Genomic DNA, 20,750 nt, shown 5'->3' on the forward strand with positions numbered 1-20,750 from the left:
TCTAGTATGAATGTATTTATTAGCCTGAGTGTTTATGTATGTGTGGGTAAATCTGTGGTGGATTATAGAGTGACTGATAGTGAGAAACTCGCATAAAACCAAATACCCAGATGGCTTGCAATTTCTTTTAACTATACATTTTGTTTGAGAGGTTGCCTTTTTTAATATGAAAGTATTTATTAGTGTGAGTGTTTGTGTATGTGTGGATAAATTTGTGGTGGATTATAGTGATAAAAAACCGACGCAATGGCCAAATTCCCCAATGGCTTGCAATTTCTTTTAATTGTACATTTTGTTTGACAGGTTGTCTTTTTTTATGAAAGTATTTATTAGCGTGAGTGTTTGTGTATGTGTGGATAAATTTGTGGTCGATTATAGAGTGATAACAAACCGGCGTAGTGACCAAATTCCCCAATGGCTTGCAATTTCTTTTAACNATTTTAAATATGTACATAAATAATATCAAACATCCAAATAATTAAACTAATTATTTTAATTGTTATTATTTTTATAGTAATTTATAGTAATATTAAGTATTTATTATTCTAATATTTATTTGTGTTATAATTTCCGCGTTTTGCACGTTCAAATTGAGCGTCATTAAAAAAAATCAGCTGATAATTGGAACGTCGCGTTGGCGGAGGTATCAGCGGTTTCACTTGGGCAATTCATGTCGAGAGACGTGGTTGCAGAAGTCCTTCAACCTGATGATGAGCTAAAAGGCTCGAAATCCGGTCGTGCAAAACAACTTACTGTGAGTAGGAACTATCCTTTTAAAAAGTATAGATTACCTTAATGCCACCTTGGACATGAAGGCTTAGAAGGAAATGAACTGGCTGACCGACTAGCCAAAAAAGAAGCACCCCTCTCACCCATGGGATCAGAACCACAACTAAGTGCTTATTGGAATAGGAATAATAGATTGAAAAAGAAAAAACTCAAACGCACCAGGTATGAGGCAAACTAAGACATTCATAAATCTCACAAAAAGTAAAACGAATGAACTTCTCAACAGGTAGGATTTGAGGAAAATGGTAGACTTCTATACTGGCCACTGCCCTCTTAACTACCTTAAGCATAGCTGAGGCGGAAACTTGCCGGCTCTGTCAGGAGGAACCAGGGACATCGGCACATGTCCTTTGTGAATGTGAAGTACTAGCTCAGTTACGGTAGTCACTTCGGCAAGGTCACACCAAAGAGGTGCGCGAAGAGGCACCTAGGAACGTGCTGATATATCTTATAAGAAAGAGCGCACTTTCCAAGGTATGGCAATGATTTACAGAAGTTAAGGTCGGTGGAGGAAAGGATAGTCATAATTCCTCGATTTATAAAATGGAGATATCTGGACGAGTCTTTGGTCTTTCGCTGGTCCTCGGATGCGAAGTCGTGCACTAGCTACCAAGGAAACGGACAGTTGCATTAAAAGCGAACTATTTTTCGTTTCCAAGGAGACGATTAGTCCAGTCTAGACAAATTTTTCGAAGTGATTAGCCACCAAATTATTTTACGTTGTATTTTTCGCGTCGGCCCCGTGTTACGTCGTAGTTCAGTCAATCGGGACGTTGGCCGAGACCTTCGCCGTTATCAACTGTGAGGTTTCGTGTGTGCACATTTCATTACACAACCGCTACACAGACGAATAAATCCGGCTTTTTTGACTTAAACTTACGAATTTAAGTCGGAATGTCCGCTGTGAGAGAATGCTTTCGGCCACTGGTTGCCCTAAGAAAGTACCGTTCTCCGAAGTTGGCCAGATACATCTACAGGACATACTACAGCCAGACTTCAAGAAACTTAAGCGCGTGCAAGACACATTGTAAGTTTAAAAAATTTTTTCTTATGTGAATAATTTTGTAAAACGAGGTAGATAGAGGAAAAAAAAGTCTTTGTCATTCACCTTCTACAGCTGTCCGTAATGTAAAATGTCAAATCTCAACTCAATTTTTCAACTTTACATATATTGACCGGTTAAAAGGGCCTCTATGACTTAGACATAACAACCATTATTGGTCTATTGTTTATCTCCATTATTATCTATGACTTTTTACCATTTCTTAAAGCTTTCTTAAGGACTTCTGTGAGTATCTTCAAGCACATGTGTAGGTATCTCATCCAGCATAAACCACACATGTTCTGCTGTCTTCTTACTGACAGCATCTGTGCAGGCTTGTTTCTGCTGCCTCGAGTCTAAACTGCTCAAAACTGAATATGGATATTGCCAATTTTGTAGTATATTCCCTAGCATTTTTTTTTTTTTTATTATAAATTGCATTAAAATTTATTAGAAATTATTTAGGGAATGTAAGGGTGCCGAAATGACAAAAGAAGTTGATGGCCCCGATCAGAGCCCAACCTTGGGGTTGCTCAGGCACCAATAGATGACTCCCCCTGATCCATCAGGGAGAGGCCAAAGGGCCTCCTAGGAGGTCTCGTAATTCTAATTCTATTAGAAATTATTGTTTCCTTACTGAAGGAAAACTTAATTTATAGAAAAATAACAAAATAAAAGGTTTTAATTTCATAATTTTGTTTATTGGACACAATAATTTTTTTAAACAGTACCGTGTATAATGTCTTCTGTTATCTGAAACCTCTGGGCCTGTTAGGCATACTGTTAATAACGTCACAAATTTCATAAAGAATTTCACTACATGTTGCAACACTGCACTCAGTTGTTGCAGGTCAACTGGCTGTGGATGGTGATCAAAAAGACTTCTCGCCTCATTGGGATTGAGATCTGTAGACAATGGGGGAAGGAGGAGATGGGAAATTCCCAGGTTTTGTAAACATAGATGAACAACTCTGCCTCTCTGAGGTCTGGCATTGCGGACTGTGGTCTGGTTGCCATCAACAATAAAAAGGCCAGATCGTCCTCCAGTGTAAATCCCTGCCCAGACCATTACACTGTCTCCTCCAAACTGCAAAGAAGGGACCACGAACTGGGGCTTTGTTCTCGGTAGACTCTTCTATAAAGACAGAAGCGTGACATCAGTAAACATAACTGCATTCCAATTGATGTTCTCTTCTAGGCGCTTGTTGCTCCATATACTCTCAGTTTGGTATGCCACAAAAGGGTTCAGAGCCAACAGGTGTCCTCATCGACCAATTTATTAGTGTCTGTGTTGTCCCTCTGCTCATATCTGCTGCCTTGAGTTTATATACCTCTGGAGTCTGTAGTTTGCAGTTAGCAATCAATCTGTTATTCTAGTCTTAACATGTTTTAGAATTTGTAGTTCTGTTAGTTCCTGCAACAGTCCTATGATGAACTTTTTCACATGTATCTGTCAAACACAATCCCATTGAGTATACTTATTTTTCTATTATATTTTTGCAGTTTGGGGTTCAGGACCAATAATTGTCTCATAGATCAATTTATCAGCCTCTTGTTTGCCTTCTGCTTTATATGTCCTGGTACATAATCAAGGATGATGTTTCCCCCTTGTCTGATCTACATTTTTGGCAATTTGCTATGCCACAGAAGGTTTCAGGGCAAATAGGTGTCCTCATCAGCGCCTTTGATGTACTTTGTCGCAAGCCTTTGTACTGGACTATTTTTTTTTTTTTTAATCCATTGTCTGATCTGTGTTTTTAGCAGTTCGGTATGCTTCAAAAGGAACCAATAGGTGTCCTAATCAACCAATTTATTGTCCTCTTCTTTGCCCTCTCTGTCCTGTGTGCCTCGTACCCAGACATGGGTAATTTTGTTGTTTTCCCCAATTTCTGACAGGGTTTTGATGCAGTCCCAAACTGCTCTGGACGGTATTACCGATAAAGTAGTTACCCTTAGTGTAGCTGTCTAAGTATGTGGCTATTCTTTTGTTAATATGTTAATAATACCTAGCCTTTTAGTCTCCTTGGCTTAGTGTGATAGTCACAGTGTCTGGATGAAAGACAGTAGCATGTTGACCAAGGCTTATATTTCAGCATTGTTGTTTTCCCAGGATGCAAGAAGCTGTAGTAAATCAGCCCAAATGAAGTCCACCAAAAAGTCATCATTTTAATGATTCGGGGCTTTAGTGGTGCTGCTTCTTCTTACGTACTTCTAAGGTGTTTTTGTTTTGACAAAGAAGTGTTACGCCAACTTCAAATGATGATTTTTTTGGTTGTCATTTAATGCAAGAAGAATCCAACTTTCGACCTTTTCACCTGTACAATTGCCTTAAATTGGTCAGCGACAGTCGATTTGCTAACTGAAAGATTCTGTGCGAGTTCTTAAACAGTTGATCTGGGATTTTCTTCCAAAGCTCGCATAACATCATCATCTAGGGAAGAAATCCTTCCCCGATCTTCTCTTTCTTCAAGGCTAAGGTCTCCCTCTTGAATTTTTTTAAACCATCTTGAACGGTGCTCTCTCTCTGGCATCGCCCCAGACTTCATTAAATTTTCTGGCTTTTTAGGCACTGTTTCAATATAGTTTAAACTCGAAAAACGAAAATCACATGTTGACATCTTAGTAAATAATGAATTATTCCCAATTAACAAAATGCTACTGAGGTAAACAAGCATTTTTGTTTGGAAGGGTATTAAAAAGTGTTGACATTCATACAAAAAAATAATCCATCAAGCGTAAATAGTTGATTATATAGAGGGGTAGTTGAAAGAAAACATGAAAACCTGCATTATTTTCCAGACAACCCAATAATTTGAAATTTTTTATCAAATCTGAATTTTGGGGTCATGGCATCAACAGGTTTACCCAAAAGCTTGTCTGCCTGATGCTTTAATTGTCATTGTTATGCAAATAAGCTATCGATCCTGCATCAGCCTGTGAATTGTGCTTCTAGCTTCTCCCTGGAAGAAAATGTGTAGTGGTAGAGTCAGAGGACTTCCAGGAGGATTGGGGGGGGGGGGTCTTTCTCATCGTCCCGGTGATGCTCAGGTATGCTCTGAGCAGTACTGAGAATCCTGAACACCCTTGGCTGTAATATCTTTTTCCACCAAACCACTGATTCATAGCTAATTCATATGTCCAGCAAACAGTTGTTTAATCTTAGGAACATGTTTCAGTTGAGTCCCCAGCTTTTCCCTAAGGCTCCTACCAGTGGCAATTTTCACTTTCTATATGATTTTATTTAGTTGCTGATTTCATGTTGTAGTGACTGAGAATAAATGTATATTGAAAAAATGTATAATTATTCATCTAGCCAATATTAGTCAAAGTTGTAGTTGTGTCAATATGTTGTCAATTAGATTCACTATTTTTCGTGGTCTGCTTGACCAATAATATTCAATTAATTAAGATTTTAAGTTGAGATAAAAAAAGTCAGTGTCATGAGCGGGATTCGAATTTGAAAAATGGCAAAAAGGAGGGAAAATTCAAAAAGGTGGAGTTGAGATGGGAAGTTGGTGCCCGAGGGGATCGAAGTCATGATAGCTCAAGTGGTATAGTAGCAGCGTATCAAGCCGAGGGTCGTGGGTTCGAATCCCGCTCGTGACACTGACTTTTTTATCTCAACTTAAAACCTTAATTAATTGAATGTACAATTAGTCTGATCATCCTGGTTTACCTATCTTTTTATGGGAGGATGAACCAGGTTCCTGAATAAGATTAATATTCTTTATCACAAAAAGTAACAATCTTTTATTTAAGGAAAATATAAAAAAATTGTATCATTTTAGGAAAACTGTGCTGTGTACAAGAATGTGCATTAAATGTTTATTACACTCTTACCAGTCAGTTTCCAGATAAATTACCTTTTTTTTAATAGTTATTTTAATTTTATGTTAAACTTATTGTTATATGTTTCTTCTGTTAATAAGTGTGTTTATTCTGTTGTAGCTAATGGAAATTGGATAAGGACATTATGTACCAACGCAGAGCCAAGTATGAAAGAGGATGGTAATACATATTTTGCATATATTCAAAAACTCACATCACAGAATACCTTTTCCCCCCCTAATTATAGTAAATATTGCTTCATGTAGACAATAAAGTTTTAATTGTACAATTTATTTAGTATCTCAGGGTCCTGGACAAAAATTTGAATTCCAAGCAGAAACGAGAATGCTTCTGGACATTGTCGCTAAATCGTTATACTCTGAAAAAGAGGTTTGTTGAGAGAAAAAAAACATTGTTTATTGCTGTTTTATTTATTATATTCTATACCATTAAGTGTTATTGGGTGTTAAATTTATTTTGATTTTTGTCCATACAGAGTGATTCATGAATAGTATGTCGAAGTTCAGGTGTTTGTACACTCAAAATGCAACAGAAAAGTTTCTCTTATCTTCCTTCAGAGGGGGAATTGAAGTACATTTTCCTTCATTTTGAAAGATTCTTTTAGCACTTATACGTTTGTCTATTGAGGTGATCTGTACTAACCGAATTCCTGGAATACTTTAGAAAGATCTCAAGGTCTACATAGCTCAAGAACAGTTTTCTCAGATGCCATAGTTGACAGTTGCATAAGATATTTTCTGTTGTCTGTCTCTTCTACATATAATCGACATTGGTCATCCATTAATAATCCTATTTTTTAAAGGTATTGTACTGGAGCATGACCGGTTGTGTTTTTAGTTCATTTCTGTTGAGTAGGATTCTTTCTTCTTTGTTCCTTGGGCTGTTTTTATGTTGTTAAGGTTTATGCTTACAGTGTTTTTTGTGTTCTTTAGTTGCCCAAGATTTGAGTGCTTTTTTTTAATGTGACTATAGCTGGTATTTCTTCCATTCCAAGGTTCTCTTTTTAGCCATATCTGCTACCTCACTGCCTGAAATTACCTCATGACCTGGTACCTGCTTTAGCGTTAGGATATTTATAGATCCCAGTTTAGTGACTAGGATTTTTGGTGGACCGGAGAAGGGTCAGAGAGGAGAGGATAATTGCTAATAAGTCTACAAGTCTGTTTTAAGCAGGTTGAACCCCTGCTTATACTCAGAGGTGCTGCCAACGTGGCTGCTTGCTGCATAGGGCCTTTTGCTCACTACTGACTTCCGCTCCATTAATATTCAGCTCTACACCTGTAATTGGACTCCAGTCAAGAGTCCCAACATTAGCCCTTCTCAAGGCCACTAAAAATCTCCAGTCACTAAATCAGTTTTTTTAGGGTATTTAAGCAGTTTCAAGTTTTGAGTTGATCTCGTATGCTTGGAGGGCCTTTAGAGCTGGCTATGTTTTTCTAAGGGGTGGGGGGTGAAGGTGATATTCCAAGATTTTTCTGAAAAACAATATACTAAGTGAGAAACATATGAAAAAAGATGGAAATGGCATCATAATACCGCATTATCACACTTTTTTTTTAGAATCAGGTTACGCACAAATCGATCATTCTGAATCACCCCGAGAGTGTGTTTCGTAGTACCACTTGTGGATAATTGGAATTTCTAAATTCAAGATTAAACCTGCAGATTTAAAAAGGATAGGGGTTTTATATTCGAGGACCTCTGGATACAAAGGAGGTAGTCAGGCGACTTGCCACTGAAAGGTCTCAGATTTGAATCAGCGGAACTTGAACCCAAAATACTTCCATTGTCTTGGATGACTAAACGTTTGCGTTATTTCTGTTACAAATAAAATGGAACAACTGGTAGGATGTTTTCTTACTGGAGGCTTATTCCATTTTTTTAGCACTGTTTTCAATTTTTTTGATATGGAGGTTTTAGAAAATAGGTGTGCTTTTATGGATAAAGTCGAGATTCAAATCGGAAAAAAAAATCACCCTTATTATTGAGAATCATATCAATTCAAGAGATTTTTGGATGCAGAAACACATTTGGCACATTATTCATGAATCACCTTGTATATCCTAAAACAGCAGAATAAATAATATCCCCAATAATATTTTATTTGTTAGTGGTTTTGTTTAAATTTGTACGTACTATAAAATTTAACTGGTATAACTTGTAGGTGTTTCTAAGAGAACTAATTTCTAATGCAAGCGACGCACTGGAAAAAGCTAGGTATTACAGAATTTCGGAAGGAGCTCCACCAAATGATTCCGAAATGAAAATTACAGTCAGTACTAACAAACAGGACCGCACAATAGTAATAGAGGTAATTTTTAACAGATTTTTATTTTTTATTTTATCTATTTATTTTTGGTGGGGGGGTGTATTCTAGTTCTATGTTTTTTTGTGTACATAACTTTTTGTTTTTTTTAATCATAAATACAGCTAAGTCTTGATTTTATTGTACATTTTTTACCCAAACACAATTTCATTGTTTCGTTAACAGTAAGTTTTAAAGGATTTTTAGTAAAAATTGGCGCTTTATTGTGCAGAAATGGTTACAAATTGATTACTCACAGCATTGTCCATCACTGGCCACTTTTCCCCGTCTTTCTAGCATCATGCGAATTCTGCATTGAAAAAAAAAAACTGGTCGTTTAGAGGCAATGAAATAATTGTAAAATAATATTTTTTGCCTTCCTCGTAAGAACGGAAGTGCTGCACAGAGCATGAGTCATTGATCGAAACAAGTTGGAAGGAGCAATGTCTGGAGAATATAGTGGCTTGGGTAAGACAAAATCATAAATCACTTCGTCGTGCCTCTTTTTCTCCTTCAATGCTCAGCTCAAACATATCAATTGTCAGTACCGACCCCCGTGATGGTAATAATATACTACACCCAATTGATTACAGTGAAGAGCTTCAAATGAATATTTGACTTTGTTGTTGGTGTTGATATATGGCCGAGCTTACCTCACAATTTTTTACGCTTTGGATTGTCCTAATGAATCCACTTTTTATTACCAGTTACAATTTGATGGGAAAAAAACCTTCAGTCTTTGAATCTGTTCGTAAGCGAAAAATCTCCTTTCCACATCTCTTGGGCTTTAATTCGTCAGGCACCCAATTGCCTTGCTTTTGGGCCATTCCCATGGCTTAATGAACCTGAGATGTAATGAAATTGTTGAGTCACTCCCAAAGATTCTGCAAGTTCTTTCGTTTGACATCAGTTTTAATTCAATGCTTTCAATTTTGCATCTTCAAATGTGCCTTGTTTCATGTTACTTTACTTAACCTCCATTGTCATAACCATCACTTTTAACCAGTCACAACTTGAATTGATGAAGCATGGTCCCCACCTTCAGCTGCTTTTTTCTTCAAATGGAAGCAGAAAAGTAAGCTTCATGCAAAATTGCATTTCGTGGGTACAAAAGAATTTTAGGAATTTAAAAAAAAACTTATGCTGCTTACACTTCGTCAAAATGAAATGCACTGAAAACTAAAGCCTAATTGCAACATAAAGGTGGTTAGGTTATGGTCTGTTGCTATTTAATACTACTAACACCCTCTCTTGTATATCCTTTCAATAAACGTTCATAATTTTCTAGGATAATGGTATTGGTATGAGCAAGGATGAACTCATCCGTAATTTAGGAACAATTGCTCGATCTGGATCAAAGGTATTTTCTGTACCATTAATCGACCTTTTTTTAAATAATAATCTTTCAAATATATTTACAGGCTTTTATAGATGAGCTTAAAAAAAGAGGACAGTCAAATCTTACCAATACAGTTATTGGACAATTTGGAGTAGGGTTTTACAGTGTATTTATGGTAGCTGACAAAGTCGAAGTCTTTACTAAAACTATCAAACCTGGTAGTGAAGGTCTTAAATGGTCTTCTGATGGGTATGTATATTTTTTATATCAAACAGTTTGTTGAGTTCAATTCTTGATTTATTTTGTGTAGTTCTGGGTCTTTTGAGATTTCACCAGTGGAAAGAGCTGACCCAGGTACCAAAATTGTAATCTATTTGAAGACTGAAAACAGAGAATTTGCTGATAACTCGACAGTTAATACAATAATAAAGAAATACAGCTCGTTTGTCAGCTACCCAATCATTCTTGATGGCGCACAAGCAAATACTATACAGGTAATTTATTTAATGGTTTAATTTTGTTGCAAACAATTTGCCAAGAGTCTCATATAACATTTTTATGTGTGATCATTAGTGACCGTTAGTCGATGATTATTCACAAATCGTGAGATGCGGTCTGGTGTGATGTAGGTTTCAGAAAAACATTTTCTTTATCGTGCCAACGTTTCGATCTTTATTGAGATCATCTTCAGGGCTCGGAGTGTTTGTTGTTTGTGTAATTGTGCCATTCTTACATGTTGGGCACTCTCAAATTTATTCCTGACCACTCCTCACGACTTCAACAAATTATCGAACAACTGGTCACTAAAAAACACATAAAATAGTCCCATTCAATTTTTTTTTTCTCTGAAAAGCTTTAGATGAATTTTTCTTATTTACTTTTCATGCTTATGTCTTTATTTCAGAAGAATTTCATTTTTCAGGGGAAAAAAGTGCTATGCATACATAAAAAAATACCAAAACTAAAAATACCACTTTCTATACTAATTTCTTCTGTATACTGTCTTTTTGATGTCCTTAGTTCTTAAATATACACATGTACATAACAATGAGCAAGTTGTGTTACATATAGTTACAAATTTAATTAAATGCATTTTATATTGGAAATTTTTGTTTCAATGTAGTTTATAACAACACTGACTAGTGAAAATTCAATTAATTAAGGTTTTAAGTTGAGATAAAAAAGTAGTGTCATGAGCGGGATTCGAACCCACCTTCGATCTCAAAGTCACGATAGCTCAAGTGGTAGAGTTGCAGCATATAGCTGAAGGTCGTGGGTTCAAATCCCACTTATGACACTACTTTTTTATCTCAACTTAAAACCTTAATTAGTTAACTGATATTAATTGGGCAAGTGGACCATGAAAAATAGTGGAATTAGAGAAAATGTTTTGAGGCTAATGGCAAATGTTTTGCTTGCAGAATTTCATGTCCAGTATTGCACATTGAACCATGATTTATTTATTATTTTAATTTTGTAGCCACTTTGGTTGATGAATCCCAGAGAAGTGTCAATCGAGAAGCACAAGGAGTTCTATAAATACATGACAAATGCCAATGACTCGCCAAGGTTTGTCTTACACTACAAAGTGGATGTACCATATTCTATCAATGCCGTCTTATATTTCCCCGAATCACGACCTGGTATATTTTTTAAAACATTTCGTATTTATTAGTTTTATTTACAATTTAAGTCTCATGATTTTTTTTTATTAATGATATTATACTTAGTTTTGGAACATTTAAGCATTATTGACATTAATAGGGTGTCAGTGGCTGCAATGGTTTAGGCATTGACAAAGTGCTCATCACGGTAAGGTAAAGGTCCCGGGTTCGAATCCACGGCCCTGCATTCAAACCCAATGTACTTACAAACGGACTTTTTTTTTTTTTTTTTTTTTTTTTTCAAAAACACCGGCACCCCCAGGGGTTGATATAACCTCTGCTCTTGTGAATTAGCTACTCCTGTAGAAAAAAAAATTACATTAATTATATGAAACAAATGCCCTTTTACTTAGTTTACTTATTTTGTTTTAATCAATTTTCATCTATTTAATAAAAAGTTATGTTCTTTTTAAGCATTTTTATGATCCCACTCAAAATCTTTGCCAAAATCAATATAAATATATTAAATCAAAATATATAATACACAAAAATGTTTAATACACGTACATTTAATTATGGAAATGCAAATGGTTCAGACGCTTTTATAATATTCCTTTGTTTTAGTATTTTTCGACCCTGCAGTTCATGGTGGAATTGCTCTCTTCGCACGGAGAGTGTTAATAAAGAATAAAGCCGAAGAAATTATACCAAAATGGTTAAGATTCGTCCGAGGTAAGGTTTTTCTTAATTATCTATGATTTTTTAAATCATTAAAAATTAAAATTAGCACAGACACTCTATACCCTTATTGCTAAGCGATAAAAGGGCATTTAGCGTCTGCATTGACTATTTTTTGTGGGGAAGGAAAGTTCGAAAATACAAAACCACCGACATAATATTCATAAACATTGTTAAACTTTTCCAGACCTTCTCATTATTTATGTGGAGCAAGTGAAAATGTACCAAACAAACAATACAAGTCAGCCACAACTAAATCCAATAGTGAATTAATTTGCAAAATGACCTTACTGCAAATGATACTCACCAACACCACTTTCCACATCATCAGCCACTCTTAAGGTGCGTTTACACGTGAGAGGAACTCACAGTCAGAGCTCTTGAGAGTTAATCTCAGAGACCTTTGCACCGAGTCGGCTTCAGACCGTTTAGGCACACTCTCACCACTGTCCAGTGAGTCCATTTTTAGACAAGATATCTTCAATACGAAAAAAGAGAAGTAGCAGCACCATTATTAGTTTTGTACTTAACAGGGAGAAAAAACTTTGAAAAAAAAGTGGATCAAGTCTGGATACAAAGGGTTATCATTTAGGCATGTACCATGCTTTAGCAGAGGAATTGGAACTTGAAAACAGCCAGCTATTTGAGGAATTTTAAAGTGTTGACATGGCAACATAGTAAAACGTAAAATTAGAGTACTTATTCTCTGGAGAATTTATTTGAATTTCATCCTGGTAAAAAAAAAGCATACCAGCTAAATGTGGCGACTGCATTTTTGAAATATGCATCCAACATCCAGGGAATGTTTGGAAAAAGATGGAAACAGGGCTACTGTACTGTGTAATTACTGCTATCTCTTTTGTGTATGTTGAGTGAATATATTTATTAGCGTGAATGTAGTGGAATATTGAATAGACCATCGAAGCCCAAATTGATTAGGTATGTAATATATGTGGAGGGTTATGGAGGAATATCAAACACTCCACCACCTGTAGGTGTCCTCATCAAACTTTCCTTAGTCAATTTATCGATCTCTTTGTTGCCCCTCTGCCCTGTGTGCTCTTGCACCCACACAAGGGTAATTTTGTTGTTTGTCGTTGACATTGTTCCCCAATGTTTGACGAGCCCTAATGCAATCCCAAATGAGTCTGGACTTCACCACCAATGCGATGATTTCCCTCAGTGCCACCTGGTTGTCTGAGTAGATGGTTATTCTTCTGTTAACGATACTGCCTAAAAGAATAACGTAATATTAAATTTATAATGTTAACTTAGTACTTTTAACTTTGATTTTTCAATCGAATATAAACCAATTTTTACTTGAATTTATGTGTCTTTAGGTGTTGTGGACTCTGAAGACATTCCTTTGAATCTAAGCAGAGAGATTTTACAAAATACGGCCCTGCTAAGGTAGCAAACTATATAACATATACATAAAATATACATTGATATTTTACTGAACAATTGCAGGACTATTAGTTCAACAATTACAAAGAAAATCATTAAATTTCTTCAAGAAAGGTCGGCAAAAGATAAGGAAAACTATACTCTTTTCTACCGAGAATTTGGACTTTTTTTCAAAGAAGGGATAATCGCCATGGACAACAAACATGATAGAGTATGTCAATTATTTTTAATATATATTTTTGTAAAGTTATTGGATATAAAGTTTGTTCCAACACGCACTCACAAACCAGTTGCCAACTAATCTGTCATTTATGATTGCACACACCTGAACGCTTGTTTCCAATTTTTTTTTTTTTTTTTTTTTATTGGCCTTATGATCTTAGCATATTAGCCATGACGAATCTCTTATATATGTTGTTCAAATTGGGGGTTATCGGGAAAAAAGGGCCAGAGGCGACAGTGGGAATCGAACCCACGACCGCGGCGTGAGAGTCTCTCATGCTAACCACTGTGTGATGTTCTCATATATTCTTTTCATACCAGAATAACAACTCAGACAGCTTGCAGTAATTGATCTGGGACTGCAGCATTTAAAAAGAGATAAAGCTTTAATTTTCAGATTTATTTGAAATAACATACATTTTTAAATTTTCTTTAATAAAAATTATAATTAATTAAGGTTTTTAGTTGACATAAAAAGTCAATGGCACGAGCGGGATTCAAACCCACGATCTTCGGCTAGATACACCGCTGCTCTACCACTTGAGCTATCGTGACCTCGATCCACATGGACACCAACTTCCCATCTCAACCCCACCTTTTGAGTTTTCCCTCCTTTTTGCCATTTTTCAAATGTCGTGTAATTATAATTAATTATAATATATTAATTGGTCAAGCGGACCACGAAATTAGTGAATTTAATGATTGAAAATGAAGTATACTTCACTAAAGCTCTCCGTGGCCATTTCATTTGTCGCCGAGAATCGAATAGATTACACATTTGAAAAATGGCAAAAAGGAGGGAAAACTCAAAAGGTGGGGTTGAGATGGGAAGTTGTTGTCCGAGTGGATCGAGGTCACGATAGCTCAAGTGGTAGAGCAGCGGCGTATCTAGCCAAAGATCGTGGGTTCGAATCCCGCTCGTGCCATTGACTTTTTTATCTCAACTAAAAACCTTAATTAATTATAATATATTAATTGTCAAAAACCGGACACAAACATGGTGTGATAACCTGCTGGAATATCAAACTGACAGTTTGAGATCAGGTGTGATGAGGCGCCAAAACTCAACTGCGCATGCCCCGAAAATTCATAACAGGCATTCAACCCCGTTTTTTGGTGGGTGGTGTGTTAAGATTATTTAATACACGAATACAATAAAACATAGAATTGGATTCTGTTTATTGTTCAGTTTTGCAATTTTTTTTTATTAACATAATTGAAATATTTATTACTGAAGATAATTTCATTTACCTTTTAACTTTCAGGAAGATATTAGCAAATTATTACTTTATGAGACATCCAAAACACCTGCAGGGCAATTAACTAGTATCCAAGAGTATGTGAGCAAAATGCAAGCAGACCAAAAGAAAATTTACTATTTGTCAGCACCAAGGTTTGTTTACATTTAACAAATTGATATTTTCAGTTTTAATGTTTTTTTTTTTATAATGTTATGTGAATAGCTTGAAGTAGAAAAAAAAGCCACAATCATCAAAAAGTGATGGATGAGCCTTGATATCATGATCACATTGCTGATAAATTAAAATAAATTTAATGATTTATTGGTTTAATTCAAATAATTGGGCCGAGTTTTATTTTATTTTTTTTATTGAAGAGGTCTGAAAGAAAATAAAAATTATTCACTGGAGCCTCTCCAAATCCAAAACATTGTTGTTGCTCCTTCAGGGAAAACTCATACAACTCAACTCCAAAGTGCTGGAGACACAGTTCAATTTTTCTGTCATCCGTAGTGCAACCTAGGCAGAAGATGCATTTCTCACTTTCTTACCTTGCCCTTCAGCACTTTCGCTACACTTTACGCCAAGGATTTGTCTTTTTTGTCCTCCAGATATTAAACGAAGTAGGTACGAGGAGGTAATAAGAAGATGAAGGACTGGTTGACGGTTAGAATATTACCTAACACCAGACACTTATCATGTCCAGTCAGAAGTAGTTTAGCTTCTAGAAAAGTTGATTGGTCAACATTTTGTACAGCGATTTAGAATATGCTCCAAATATCAATTTTTACCTTTTTCTTCATTGGACAGCTCTTCCTTGTTAGACTCCATTTTCAAAACTTAGCAGAAACTGTTTTAAAAGTTTAGAAAACCCTGAAAAATAGAAATACAGTTTTATATTTACCATTCTTTACAATCTATTATATTTAGTGATCTATTAACCGAATAACTTCTAGTTGACGTTGATCGACCTACGTAGTTTAAACTGATGTTGTATCGGATCTTCTTGAGGTCATTACAGGTGAATAAAGAACATCACTATTGGGTTTCACCAAGCTTTCGGCGAATGTTCTGCCATCAGGGCCTAATTTATTAAAAAACAAAATTTACATGAACAGAGTTACATAACACATCTTATATAAATACATTACAAAAATACAAATACATACTTAACCCAGTTGTTAGGAAAATTCAATTTATTGCATTTTTTTTTCTGAAGTGAAGGTGAAAATGAATCTATATACTAAAAAAATGAAAACCATCTTGCTTAAAGTCTAGTGACCCTCATCAGTCATCCTTTGGTTTCACTTTTTCATAAGTTAACACTAAAACTCGGGGACCGCGGTAGCCAAGTGGTTAGCATGAGAGACTCTCACGCCGCGGTCGTGGGTTCGATTCCCACCGTCGCCTCTGGCCCTTTTTTCCCGATAACCCCCAATTTGAGCACACAAGAATTCGTACTATGGCTAATATGCAAGATCATAAGGCCAATTAAAAAAAAAACCNTTTTTCTTTCTTTTTTATTGTTATTTAACTTAAAATTCTTAAAATTATAATTTAACTATATACGACTATGTACCTGAGATTTAGTGTTAACTTATGAAAAAGTGAAACCAAAGGATGACCGATGAGGGTCACTAGACTTTAAGCAAGACGGTTTTTGTTTTTTTAGTATATAGATTTATTTTCACCTTTACTTCAGAAAAAAAAAACATATGCAATAAATTGAATTTTCCTAACAATTGGGTTAAGTACGTATTTGTATTTTTGTAAAGTATTTATATAAGATGTGTTATGTAACTTTGTTCATGTAAATTTTGTTTTTTAATAAATTAGGCCCTGATGATGGCGGAACATTCGTCGAAAGCTTGGTGAAACCCAATAGTGATGTTCTTTATTCACCTGTAATGACCTCAAGAAGTTCCAATACAATATCTGAATAACTTCTTTCAATTACTTAATCTTTTCATGTAAGGTTTTGGTTGAAATGAAAAAGTTAGTGTCACGAGCGGGATACGAACCCACGACCTTCCACCAAGGCCTACTTATGCTTACAAATTGAAATTTCCATTTATGAACCAAGCAAACCACTTACTTGCTTTTCTACTTTAGTGGATGGCTTTCTCCTATAGCATCATAACCATAATTAATAAATAAAAAAAAGAAAAATCCTACCAGTCTGAACTGCCGTTTTCCCTTTGCGACAATAAAAAAAAACTTTTAAATGTCAATCCATTTTCATCATAGAGTGTAAATGAATTAAAATAAAAATTACTTCAAAACAAAAAGGGGATAAAATCAAATTATTTAAAAAACACTTCTGTTTTTCTCATTTCGATTCTGTTTTGTGTCAGAGCAAGCTAACAGTCTGTCCCAATTGTATTACCACTTTTAGGTGACATTTTTTATTGAATGGTTTTCACACTTAGATTTGGAACAAGAAGGCATTTTCTAAATATAATTATAGTTATAATTGCAAATAATATTTTCTATTTAATGAAAAACAAACAGGAATTAATTATGTTTAACATTTCGGTTATTTCTTATTATTTTAGTCGTTCACTCGCAATGAATTCTCCTTACATGGAGGCGTTAATTGAAAAAGACGTTGAAGTTATTTTCTGCTATGAGCCGTATGACGAGTTTGTTTTAATGCAGCTCCATTCAGTCAACGACATCCCTCTTTGTTCAGTTGAGGCTAGTGCAAGGTTACATACTCCAACTGAAACGTCTTCATCAGGTATTTTAAAACTGATAAATTAATTTAAAACCATCATTTCATCCAAATTGATTTTATGTTTTGTTGTAGTTGTAGGCTCTAATAAGGAGAACAACATAGATGAACTACTAACATGGATGAAACAGACTCTAAAGGAGAAGATTGAAAAAGCGATTGTCAATAAAAGTTTAAAAAATCATCCATGTATAGTAACAGTAGAAGAGATGGCACATGCTCGACAGTACCTGAAGTTACAAGCGCGTGGTCTAGACGACGATATGAAGTACACACTAATTAAACCACGTCTTGAGCTGAACCCAAAGTAAATAACTTACATAATTTATGTAATAATATAATTAATTTTTAAAAACATTTTTTTCAGCCATCCACTAATTAATCAAGTGAAGCGACTAATTCCAACTAATGAAAAATTAGCTACCCTTATAACTGAACAGGTAATTAAAGCATAGCATTAATTTAACTTTGAACTCAACTTCGATTTTATTTTCAGTTATTTAAGAACGCTCTGGTGTATGCAGGCTTACTAGAGGATGCTCGTAAAGTGGTAGACAATGTAAATAAGATAATGGAACTTGTTCTTGAAGAGTCCCATCGTAGTGAACCTCCTAAACAAGAGGAAAAAACAAGCAAATAACTGTTTTTATGAGACAGTTGTGTATATGTTATGTAGTGATCATTGATTTAAATTTATTTTTAAAAAAAATTTTTTACCTCCTTAAATTTGTTTTTGTTTGTATAAAAATACACAACAGTATCATCACATTGCCATGAAAGTGTGTGAATATAAAGAAGCAATGAACGATGTGAAAAATGAGCTTATAATTTACATTCCATGTCCAAAAAAATCATGACTCCATGAAATTTTTCTATGTGGTTTAACACAAAAAAATGCTCAGAAATATATTTAAAAAATTAGATCGAGTTAAGGTAAGGTCTGGACTCGCTGCCCACTCAAGGTTTTGGACATCTGTGGTGTTCAGGCACTCTGTTACCTTTGGTAGTAACTTGCTGACTGACGCTCAGTGGAGAAGGGGGGGATTCTCGGGGAGCCAATACTTCAGTCAGGCGCCACACTATTTGATCCAGGGAAAATAGTGAATCCCTAAAAAGAAAAGGGGAAAAGAAAAGAAAAAAAATGAACTCACTCGCACTCGAACCGTGGACCTTGTAGTCTTAAAACGAATACGATTCCCCTGCGCTACGAGCTGCCTTGTAAGTATCTGACTGTTCACCTTACTCAGTCATTAAAGTCAGTGGACTGGCATTCGCCAGGGGTCGGAAAAAAAAAATTGAAACAATAACTAACAACAAATAACTAAATAAATAATAAAAAAAATGAAACAATCTGAATTTAGACGAAACAAAATTCTATTAATTATGATTTGATTTACAGTAGGGTTACCACACGAAGGCCTCGCAAACGAAATTAAATTTACAATAATTGGAGTATCCTCTCAAAAAAAAATTCTTAACACAAAAAGAACACTTCCTATTTCTTAAAACACACACAAAAAAAAACCACACGGACTTCGCCGGAGCGCCTCATCTCAACGTCTGCCCTCCTAGCTCCTGCCCGGATGCGTATCCTGTCCCCGGAGGAGAACAGCCGTTTCCCACACTGGAAAAAAAAGGATGTCCCTCGTTCCTCTGGTTTTCCTCCTTTTTTTTCCTCTTTTTCCTCTCGTCTCTCACCGCTCGCTCACCTTGCCTGCTTACCCTCGTCCGCCGTTGTGTTCGCCCGGCCTCCGCTGTCTCAGTTCCCGATCCAGGCGTCCAACCCTATTACACGGCTTCCGTCATTCTTTCCTAGGTCGGCAACAGTCCGTGCCACGTTAGAGATACCCCTTACAAAAAAAAAAATGGAATTTTTCCGACCCCTAACGTCAAAAATGATACTTTTTCTAAAATTTTGACTGGAAGTCCCAAAATCGGGGAGGTGAACAGTCAGGGCGTAACAACTCACTCACATTTTGCCTTATGTGGCCAAGAATTAGACAATGATTCAGAACCTAAGAAAGGCACAAAAAGTTATCAAACTATGATTTTATAGGATTGTCATATACCTTCATTAGCCATTCAAGGCCTGTGAAATGGTACCAACTCGGTGCCTCCAAAGAAATGCCGTCCTAGAAGATGATAGATGTTCCAAATGTCTAATGACTATTATAACAGTTTGTTCTGTTGAGGTGCAGACCAAGTATCCTCAGTCTATGCGGTGTCAGACCTGCAACATGGGTCATTAGTGTGATGGACCAAGACCTAAGCTAAGCCAATTAAGCTACTAAGTGGCACTAAAATCCTAGCTTTCCTAAGTGTATTTTGATGATTCGGGAGCACAAAGTGACATTATGGCATCAGTCCAATGGACCAACATTGGACTGATGCCATCAATAGTGTGGTGGACCAAGTCCCTGTAGACTAAGCCAATCAAGCTAACTAAGAGGTACTCAAAGGCTAGAATGCTTAAGTGTATTATGATGATTAGGGACTACAAAATGAGACTATGGTATCAGGTCATTGCATAACTTTAGTAGTGTAGTGGACACGACCATGAAGGCTAAGATGACAAAGCTACTAAGTAGCACTCAAAGGCTAGAATGCTTAATTGTAATTTGATGATTCAGGACCCAAAAATGGCCCTAGGGCATCGGACCCATGTTGACCATCAGAAGTGTAGTGAACAAAAACCATGCAGCTAAGCCAATCAAATTACTAAGTGGTACAAAAAGCCTAAGTTTATTTTGATGAGGAAGGACCATAAAATGACACTACGGCATCAGACCCTTAGTTGTGTGGTGAACCAACACCCTGCAGTCTAAAGTGGTAGAGCTACTATGTGGTACTCAAAGGCTAAAGGCTAGAATGCTTAATCGTATTTTAACGATCCAGAACCCGAAAATGGCCCTAGTGCATCAAACCCATGTTGACCATCAGAAGTGTAGTGAACAAACACCATGCAGCTAAGCCAATCAAACTACTAAGTGGTACTAAAAACCTAGCACGCCTAAGTTGAACCTTAGTTGTGTGGTGGACCAACACCCTGCATTCAAAAATGGGCAAGCTACTATGCGGTACCTTAGACATATATGAGGACATACTAGAACTATTACTTAACCTTAGCTAAACTTACTCATTCAAAAAGCTGTTGTGGCTGTAACGGTTGACACGGCGTTCATCACTGTAAGGTAAGATCCCGGGTTCGAAACTTCGAATCTAGTGGCCCTGGATTCGAACCCGACATACTCAAAAACACTGGCATCCCATGGCTCATACAACGTAATAGTTGAAATACCCTCGTTTAAAAAAAAAAAACATGCTATGCTCATTAGGTATACCTACTGATGCTACAACTCCTGAATTCGTTTTTAACTTTAAACCAGACAGAGGTTCTGGATTAAATAATACCCACCACAGCCAATGCTTATTTGCTTACTGATGGCTCAAAAACTGGGGAGGGCACAAGTGCTGGAGTTCTAG

The 20,750-nt window shown here is 36.1% G+C and overlaps 1 protein-coding gene and 1 long non-coding RNA gene across 3 annotated transcripts; one reads left to right on the forward strand and one right to left on the reverse strand.

Annotated features, from left to right (window-relative positions):
* Positions 1 to 1,336: 1,336 nt before the first annotated feature.
* Positions 1,337 to 18,084, forward strand: LOC106664746 (heat shock protein 75 kDa, mitochondrial). The gene is made up of 16 exons (XM_014390725.2): positions 1,337 to 1,816; positions 5,780 to 5,839; positions 5,958 to 6,049; positions 7,845 to 7,991; positions 9,274 to 9,345; positions 9,407 to 9,573; positions 9,635 to 9,818; positions 10,805 to 10,967; positions 11,553 to 11,660; positions 13,007 to 13,076; positions 13,137 to 13,284; positions 14,561 to 14,688; positions 17,089 to 17,273; positions 17,343 to 17,574; positions 17,635 to 17,707; positions 17,764 to 18,084. Exons 1-16 carry the CDS (start codon positions 1,684 to 1,686, stop codon positions 17,905 to 17,907), a joined length of 2,106 nt encoding a protein of 701 aa, XP_014246211.1. The 5' UTR covers positions 1,337 to 1,683; the 3' UTR covers positions 17,908 to 18,084.
* LOC106664747 lies at positions 14,772 to 20,452 on the reverse strand. Of its 2 annotated transcripts, XR_002910523.1 has the most exons (4): positions 19,337 to 20,452; positions 18,419 to 19,282; positions 15,325 to 15,406; positions 14,772 to 15,257 (listed from the first exon to the last, which is right to left on the reverse strand). It is a non-coding gene; the product is annotated as an uncharacterized LOC106664747 (long non-coding RNA). The 2 variants fall into 2 exon arrangements; XR_001340221.2 differs by having other exon boundaries at positions 18,419 to 20,452.
* Positions 20,453 to 20,750: the final 298 nt, after the last annotated feature.

Source organism: Cimex lectularius, unplaced genomic scaffold (assembly GCF_000648675.2).
Source record: "Cimex lectularius strain Harlan isolate CLEC.00 unplaced genomic scaffold, Clec_2.1 scaffold154, whole genome shotgun sequence".
In the NCBI taxonomy this organism is placed as follows: domain Eukaryota; kingdom Metazoa; phylum Arthropoda; class Insecta; order Hemiptera; family Cimicidae; genus Cimex; species Cimex lectularius.

Bases quoted from the DNA above. Each gene is read 5' to 3' on its own strand.
- LOC106664746 (XM_014390725.2), top strand. From the start codon at position 1,684: ATGTCCGCTGTGAGAGAATGCTTTCGGCCACTGGTTGCCCTAAGAAAG. The intron at 9,574-9,634 runs GTATGTATATTT...TATTTTGTGTAG, and splicing joins CTTAAATGGTCTTCTGATGG to TTCTGGGTCTTTTGAGATTT. The intron at 17,274-17,342 runs GTATTTTAAAAC...GTTTTGTTGTAG, and splicing joins AACTGAAACGTCTTCATCAG to TTGTAGGCTCTAATAAGGAG.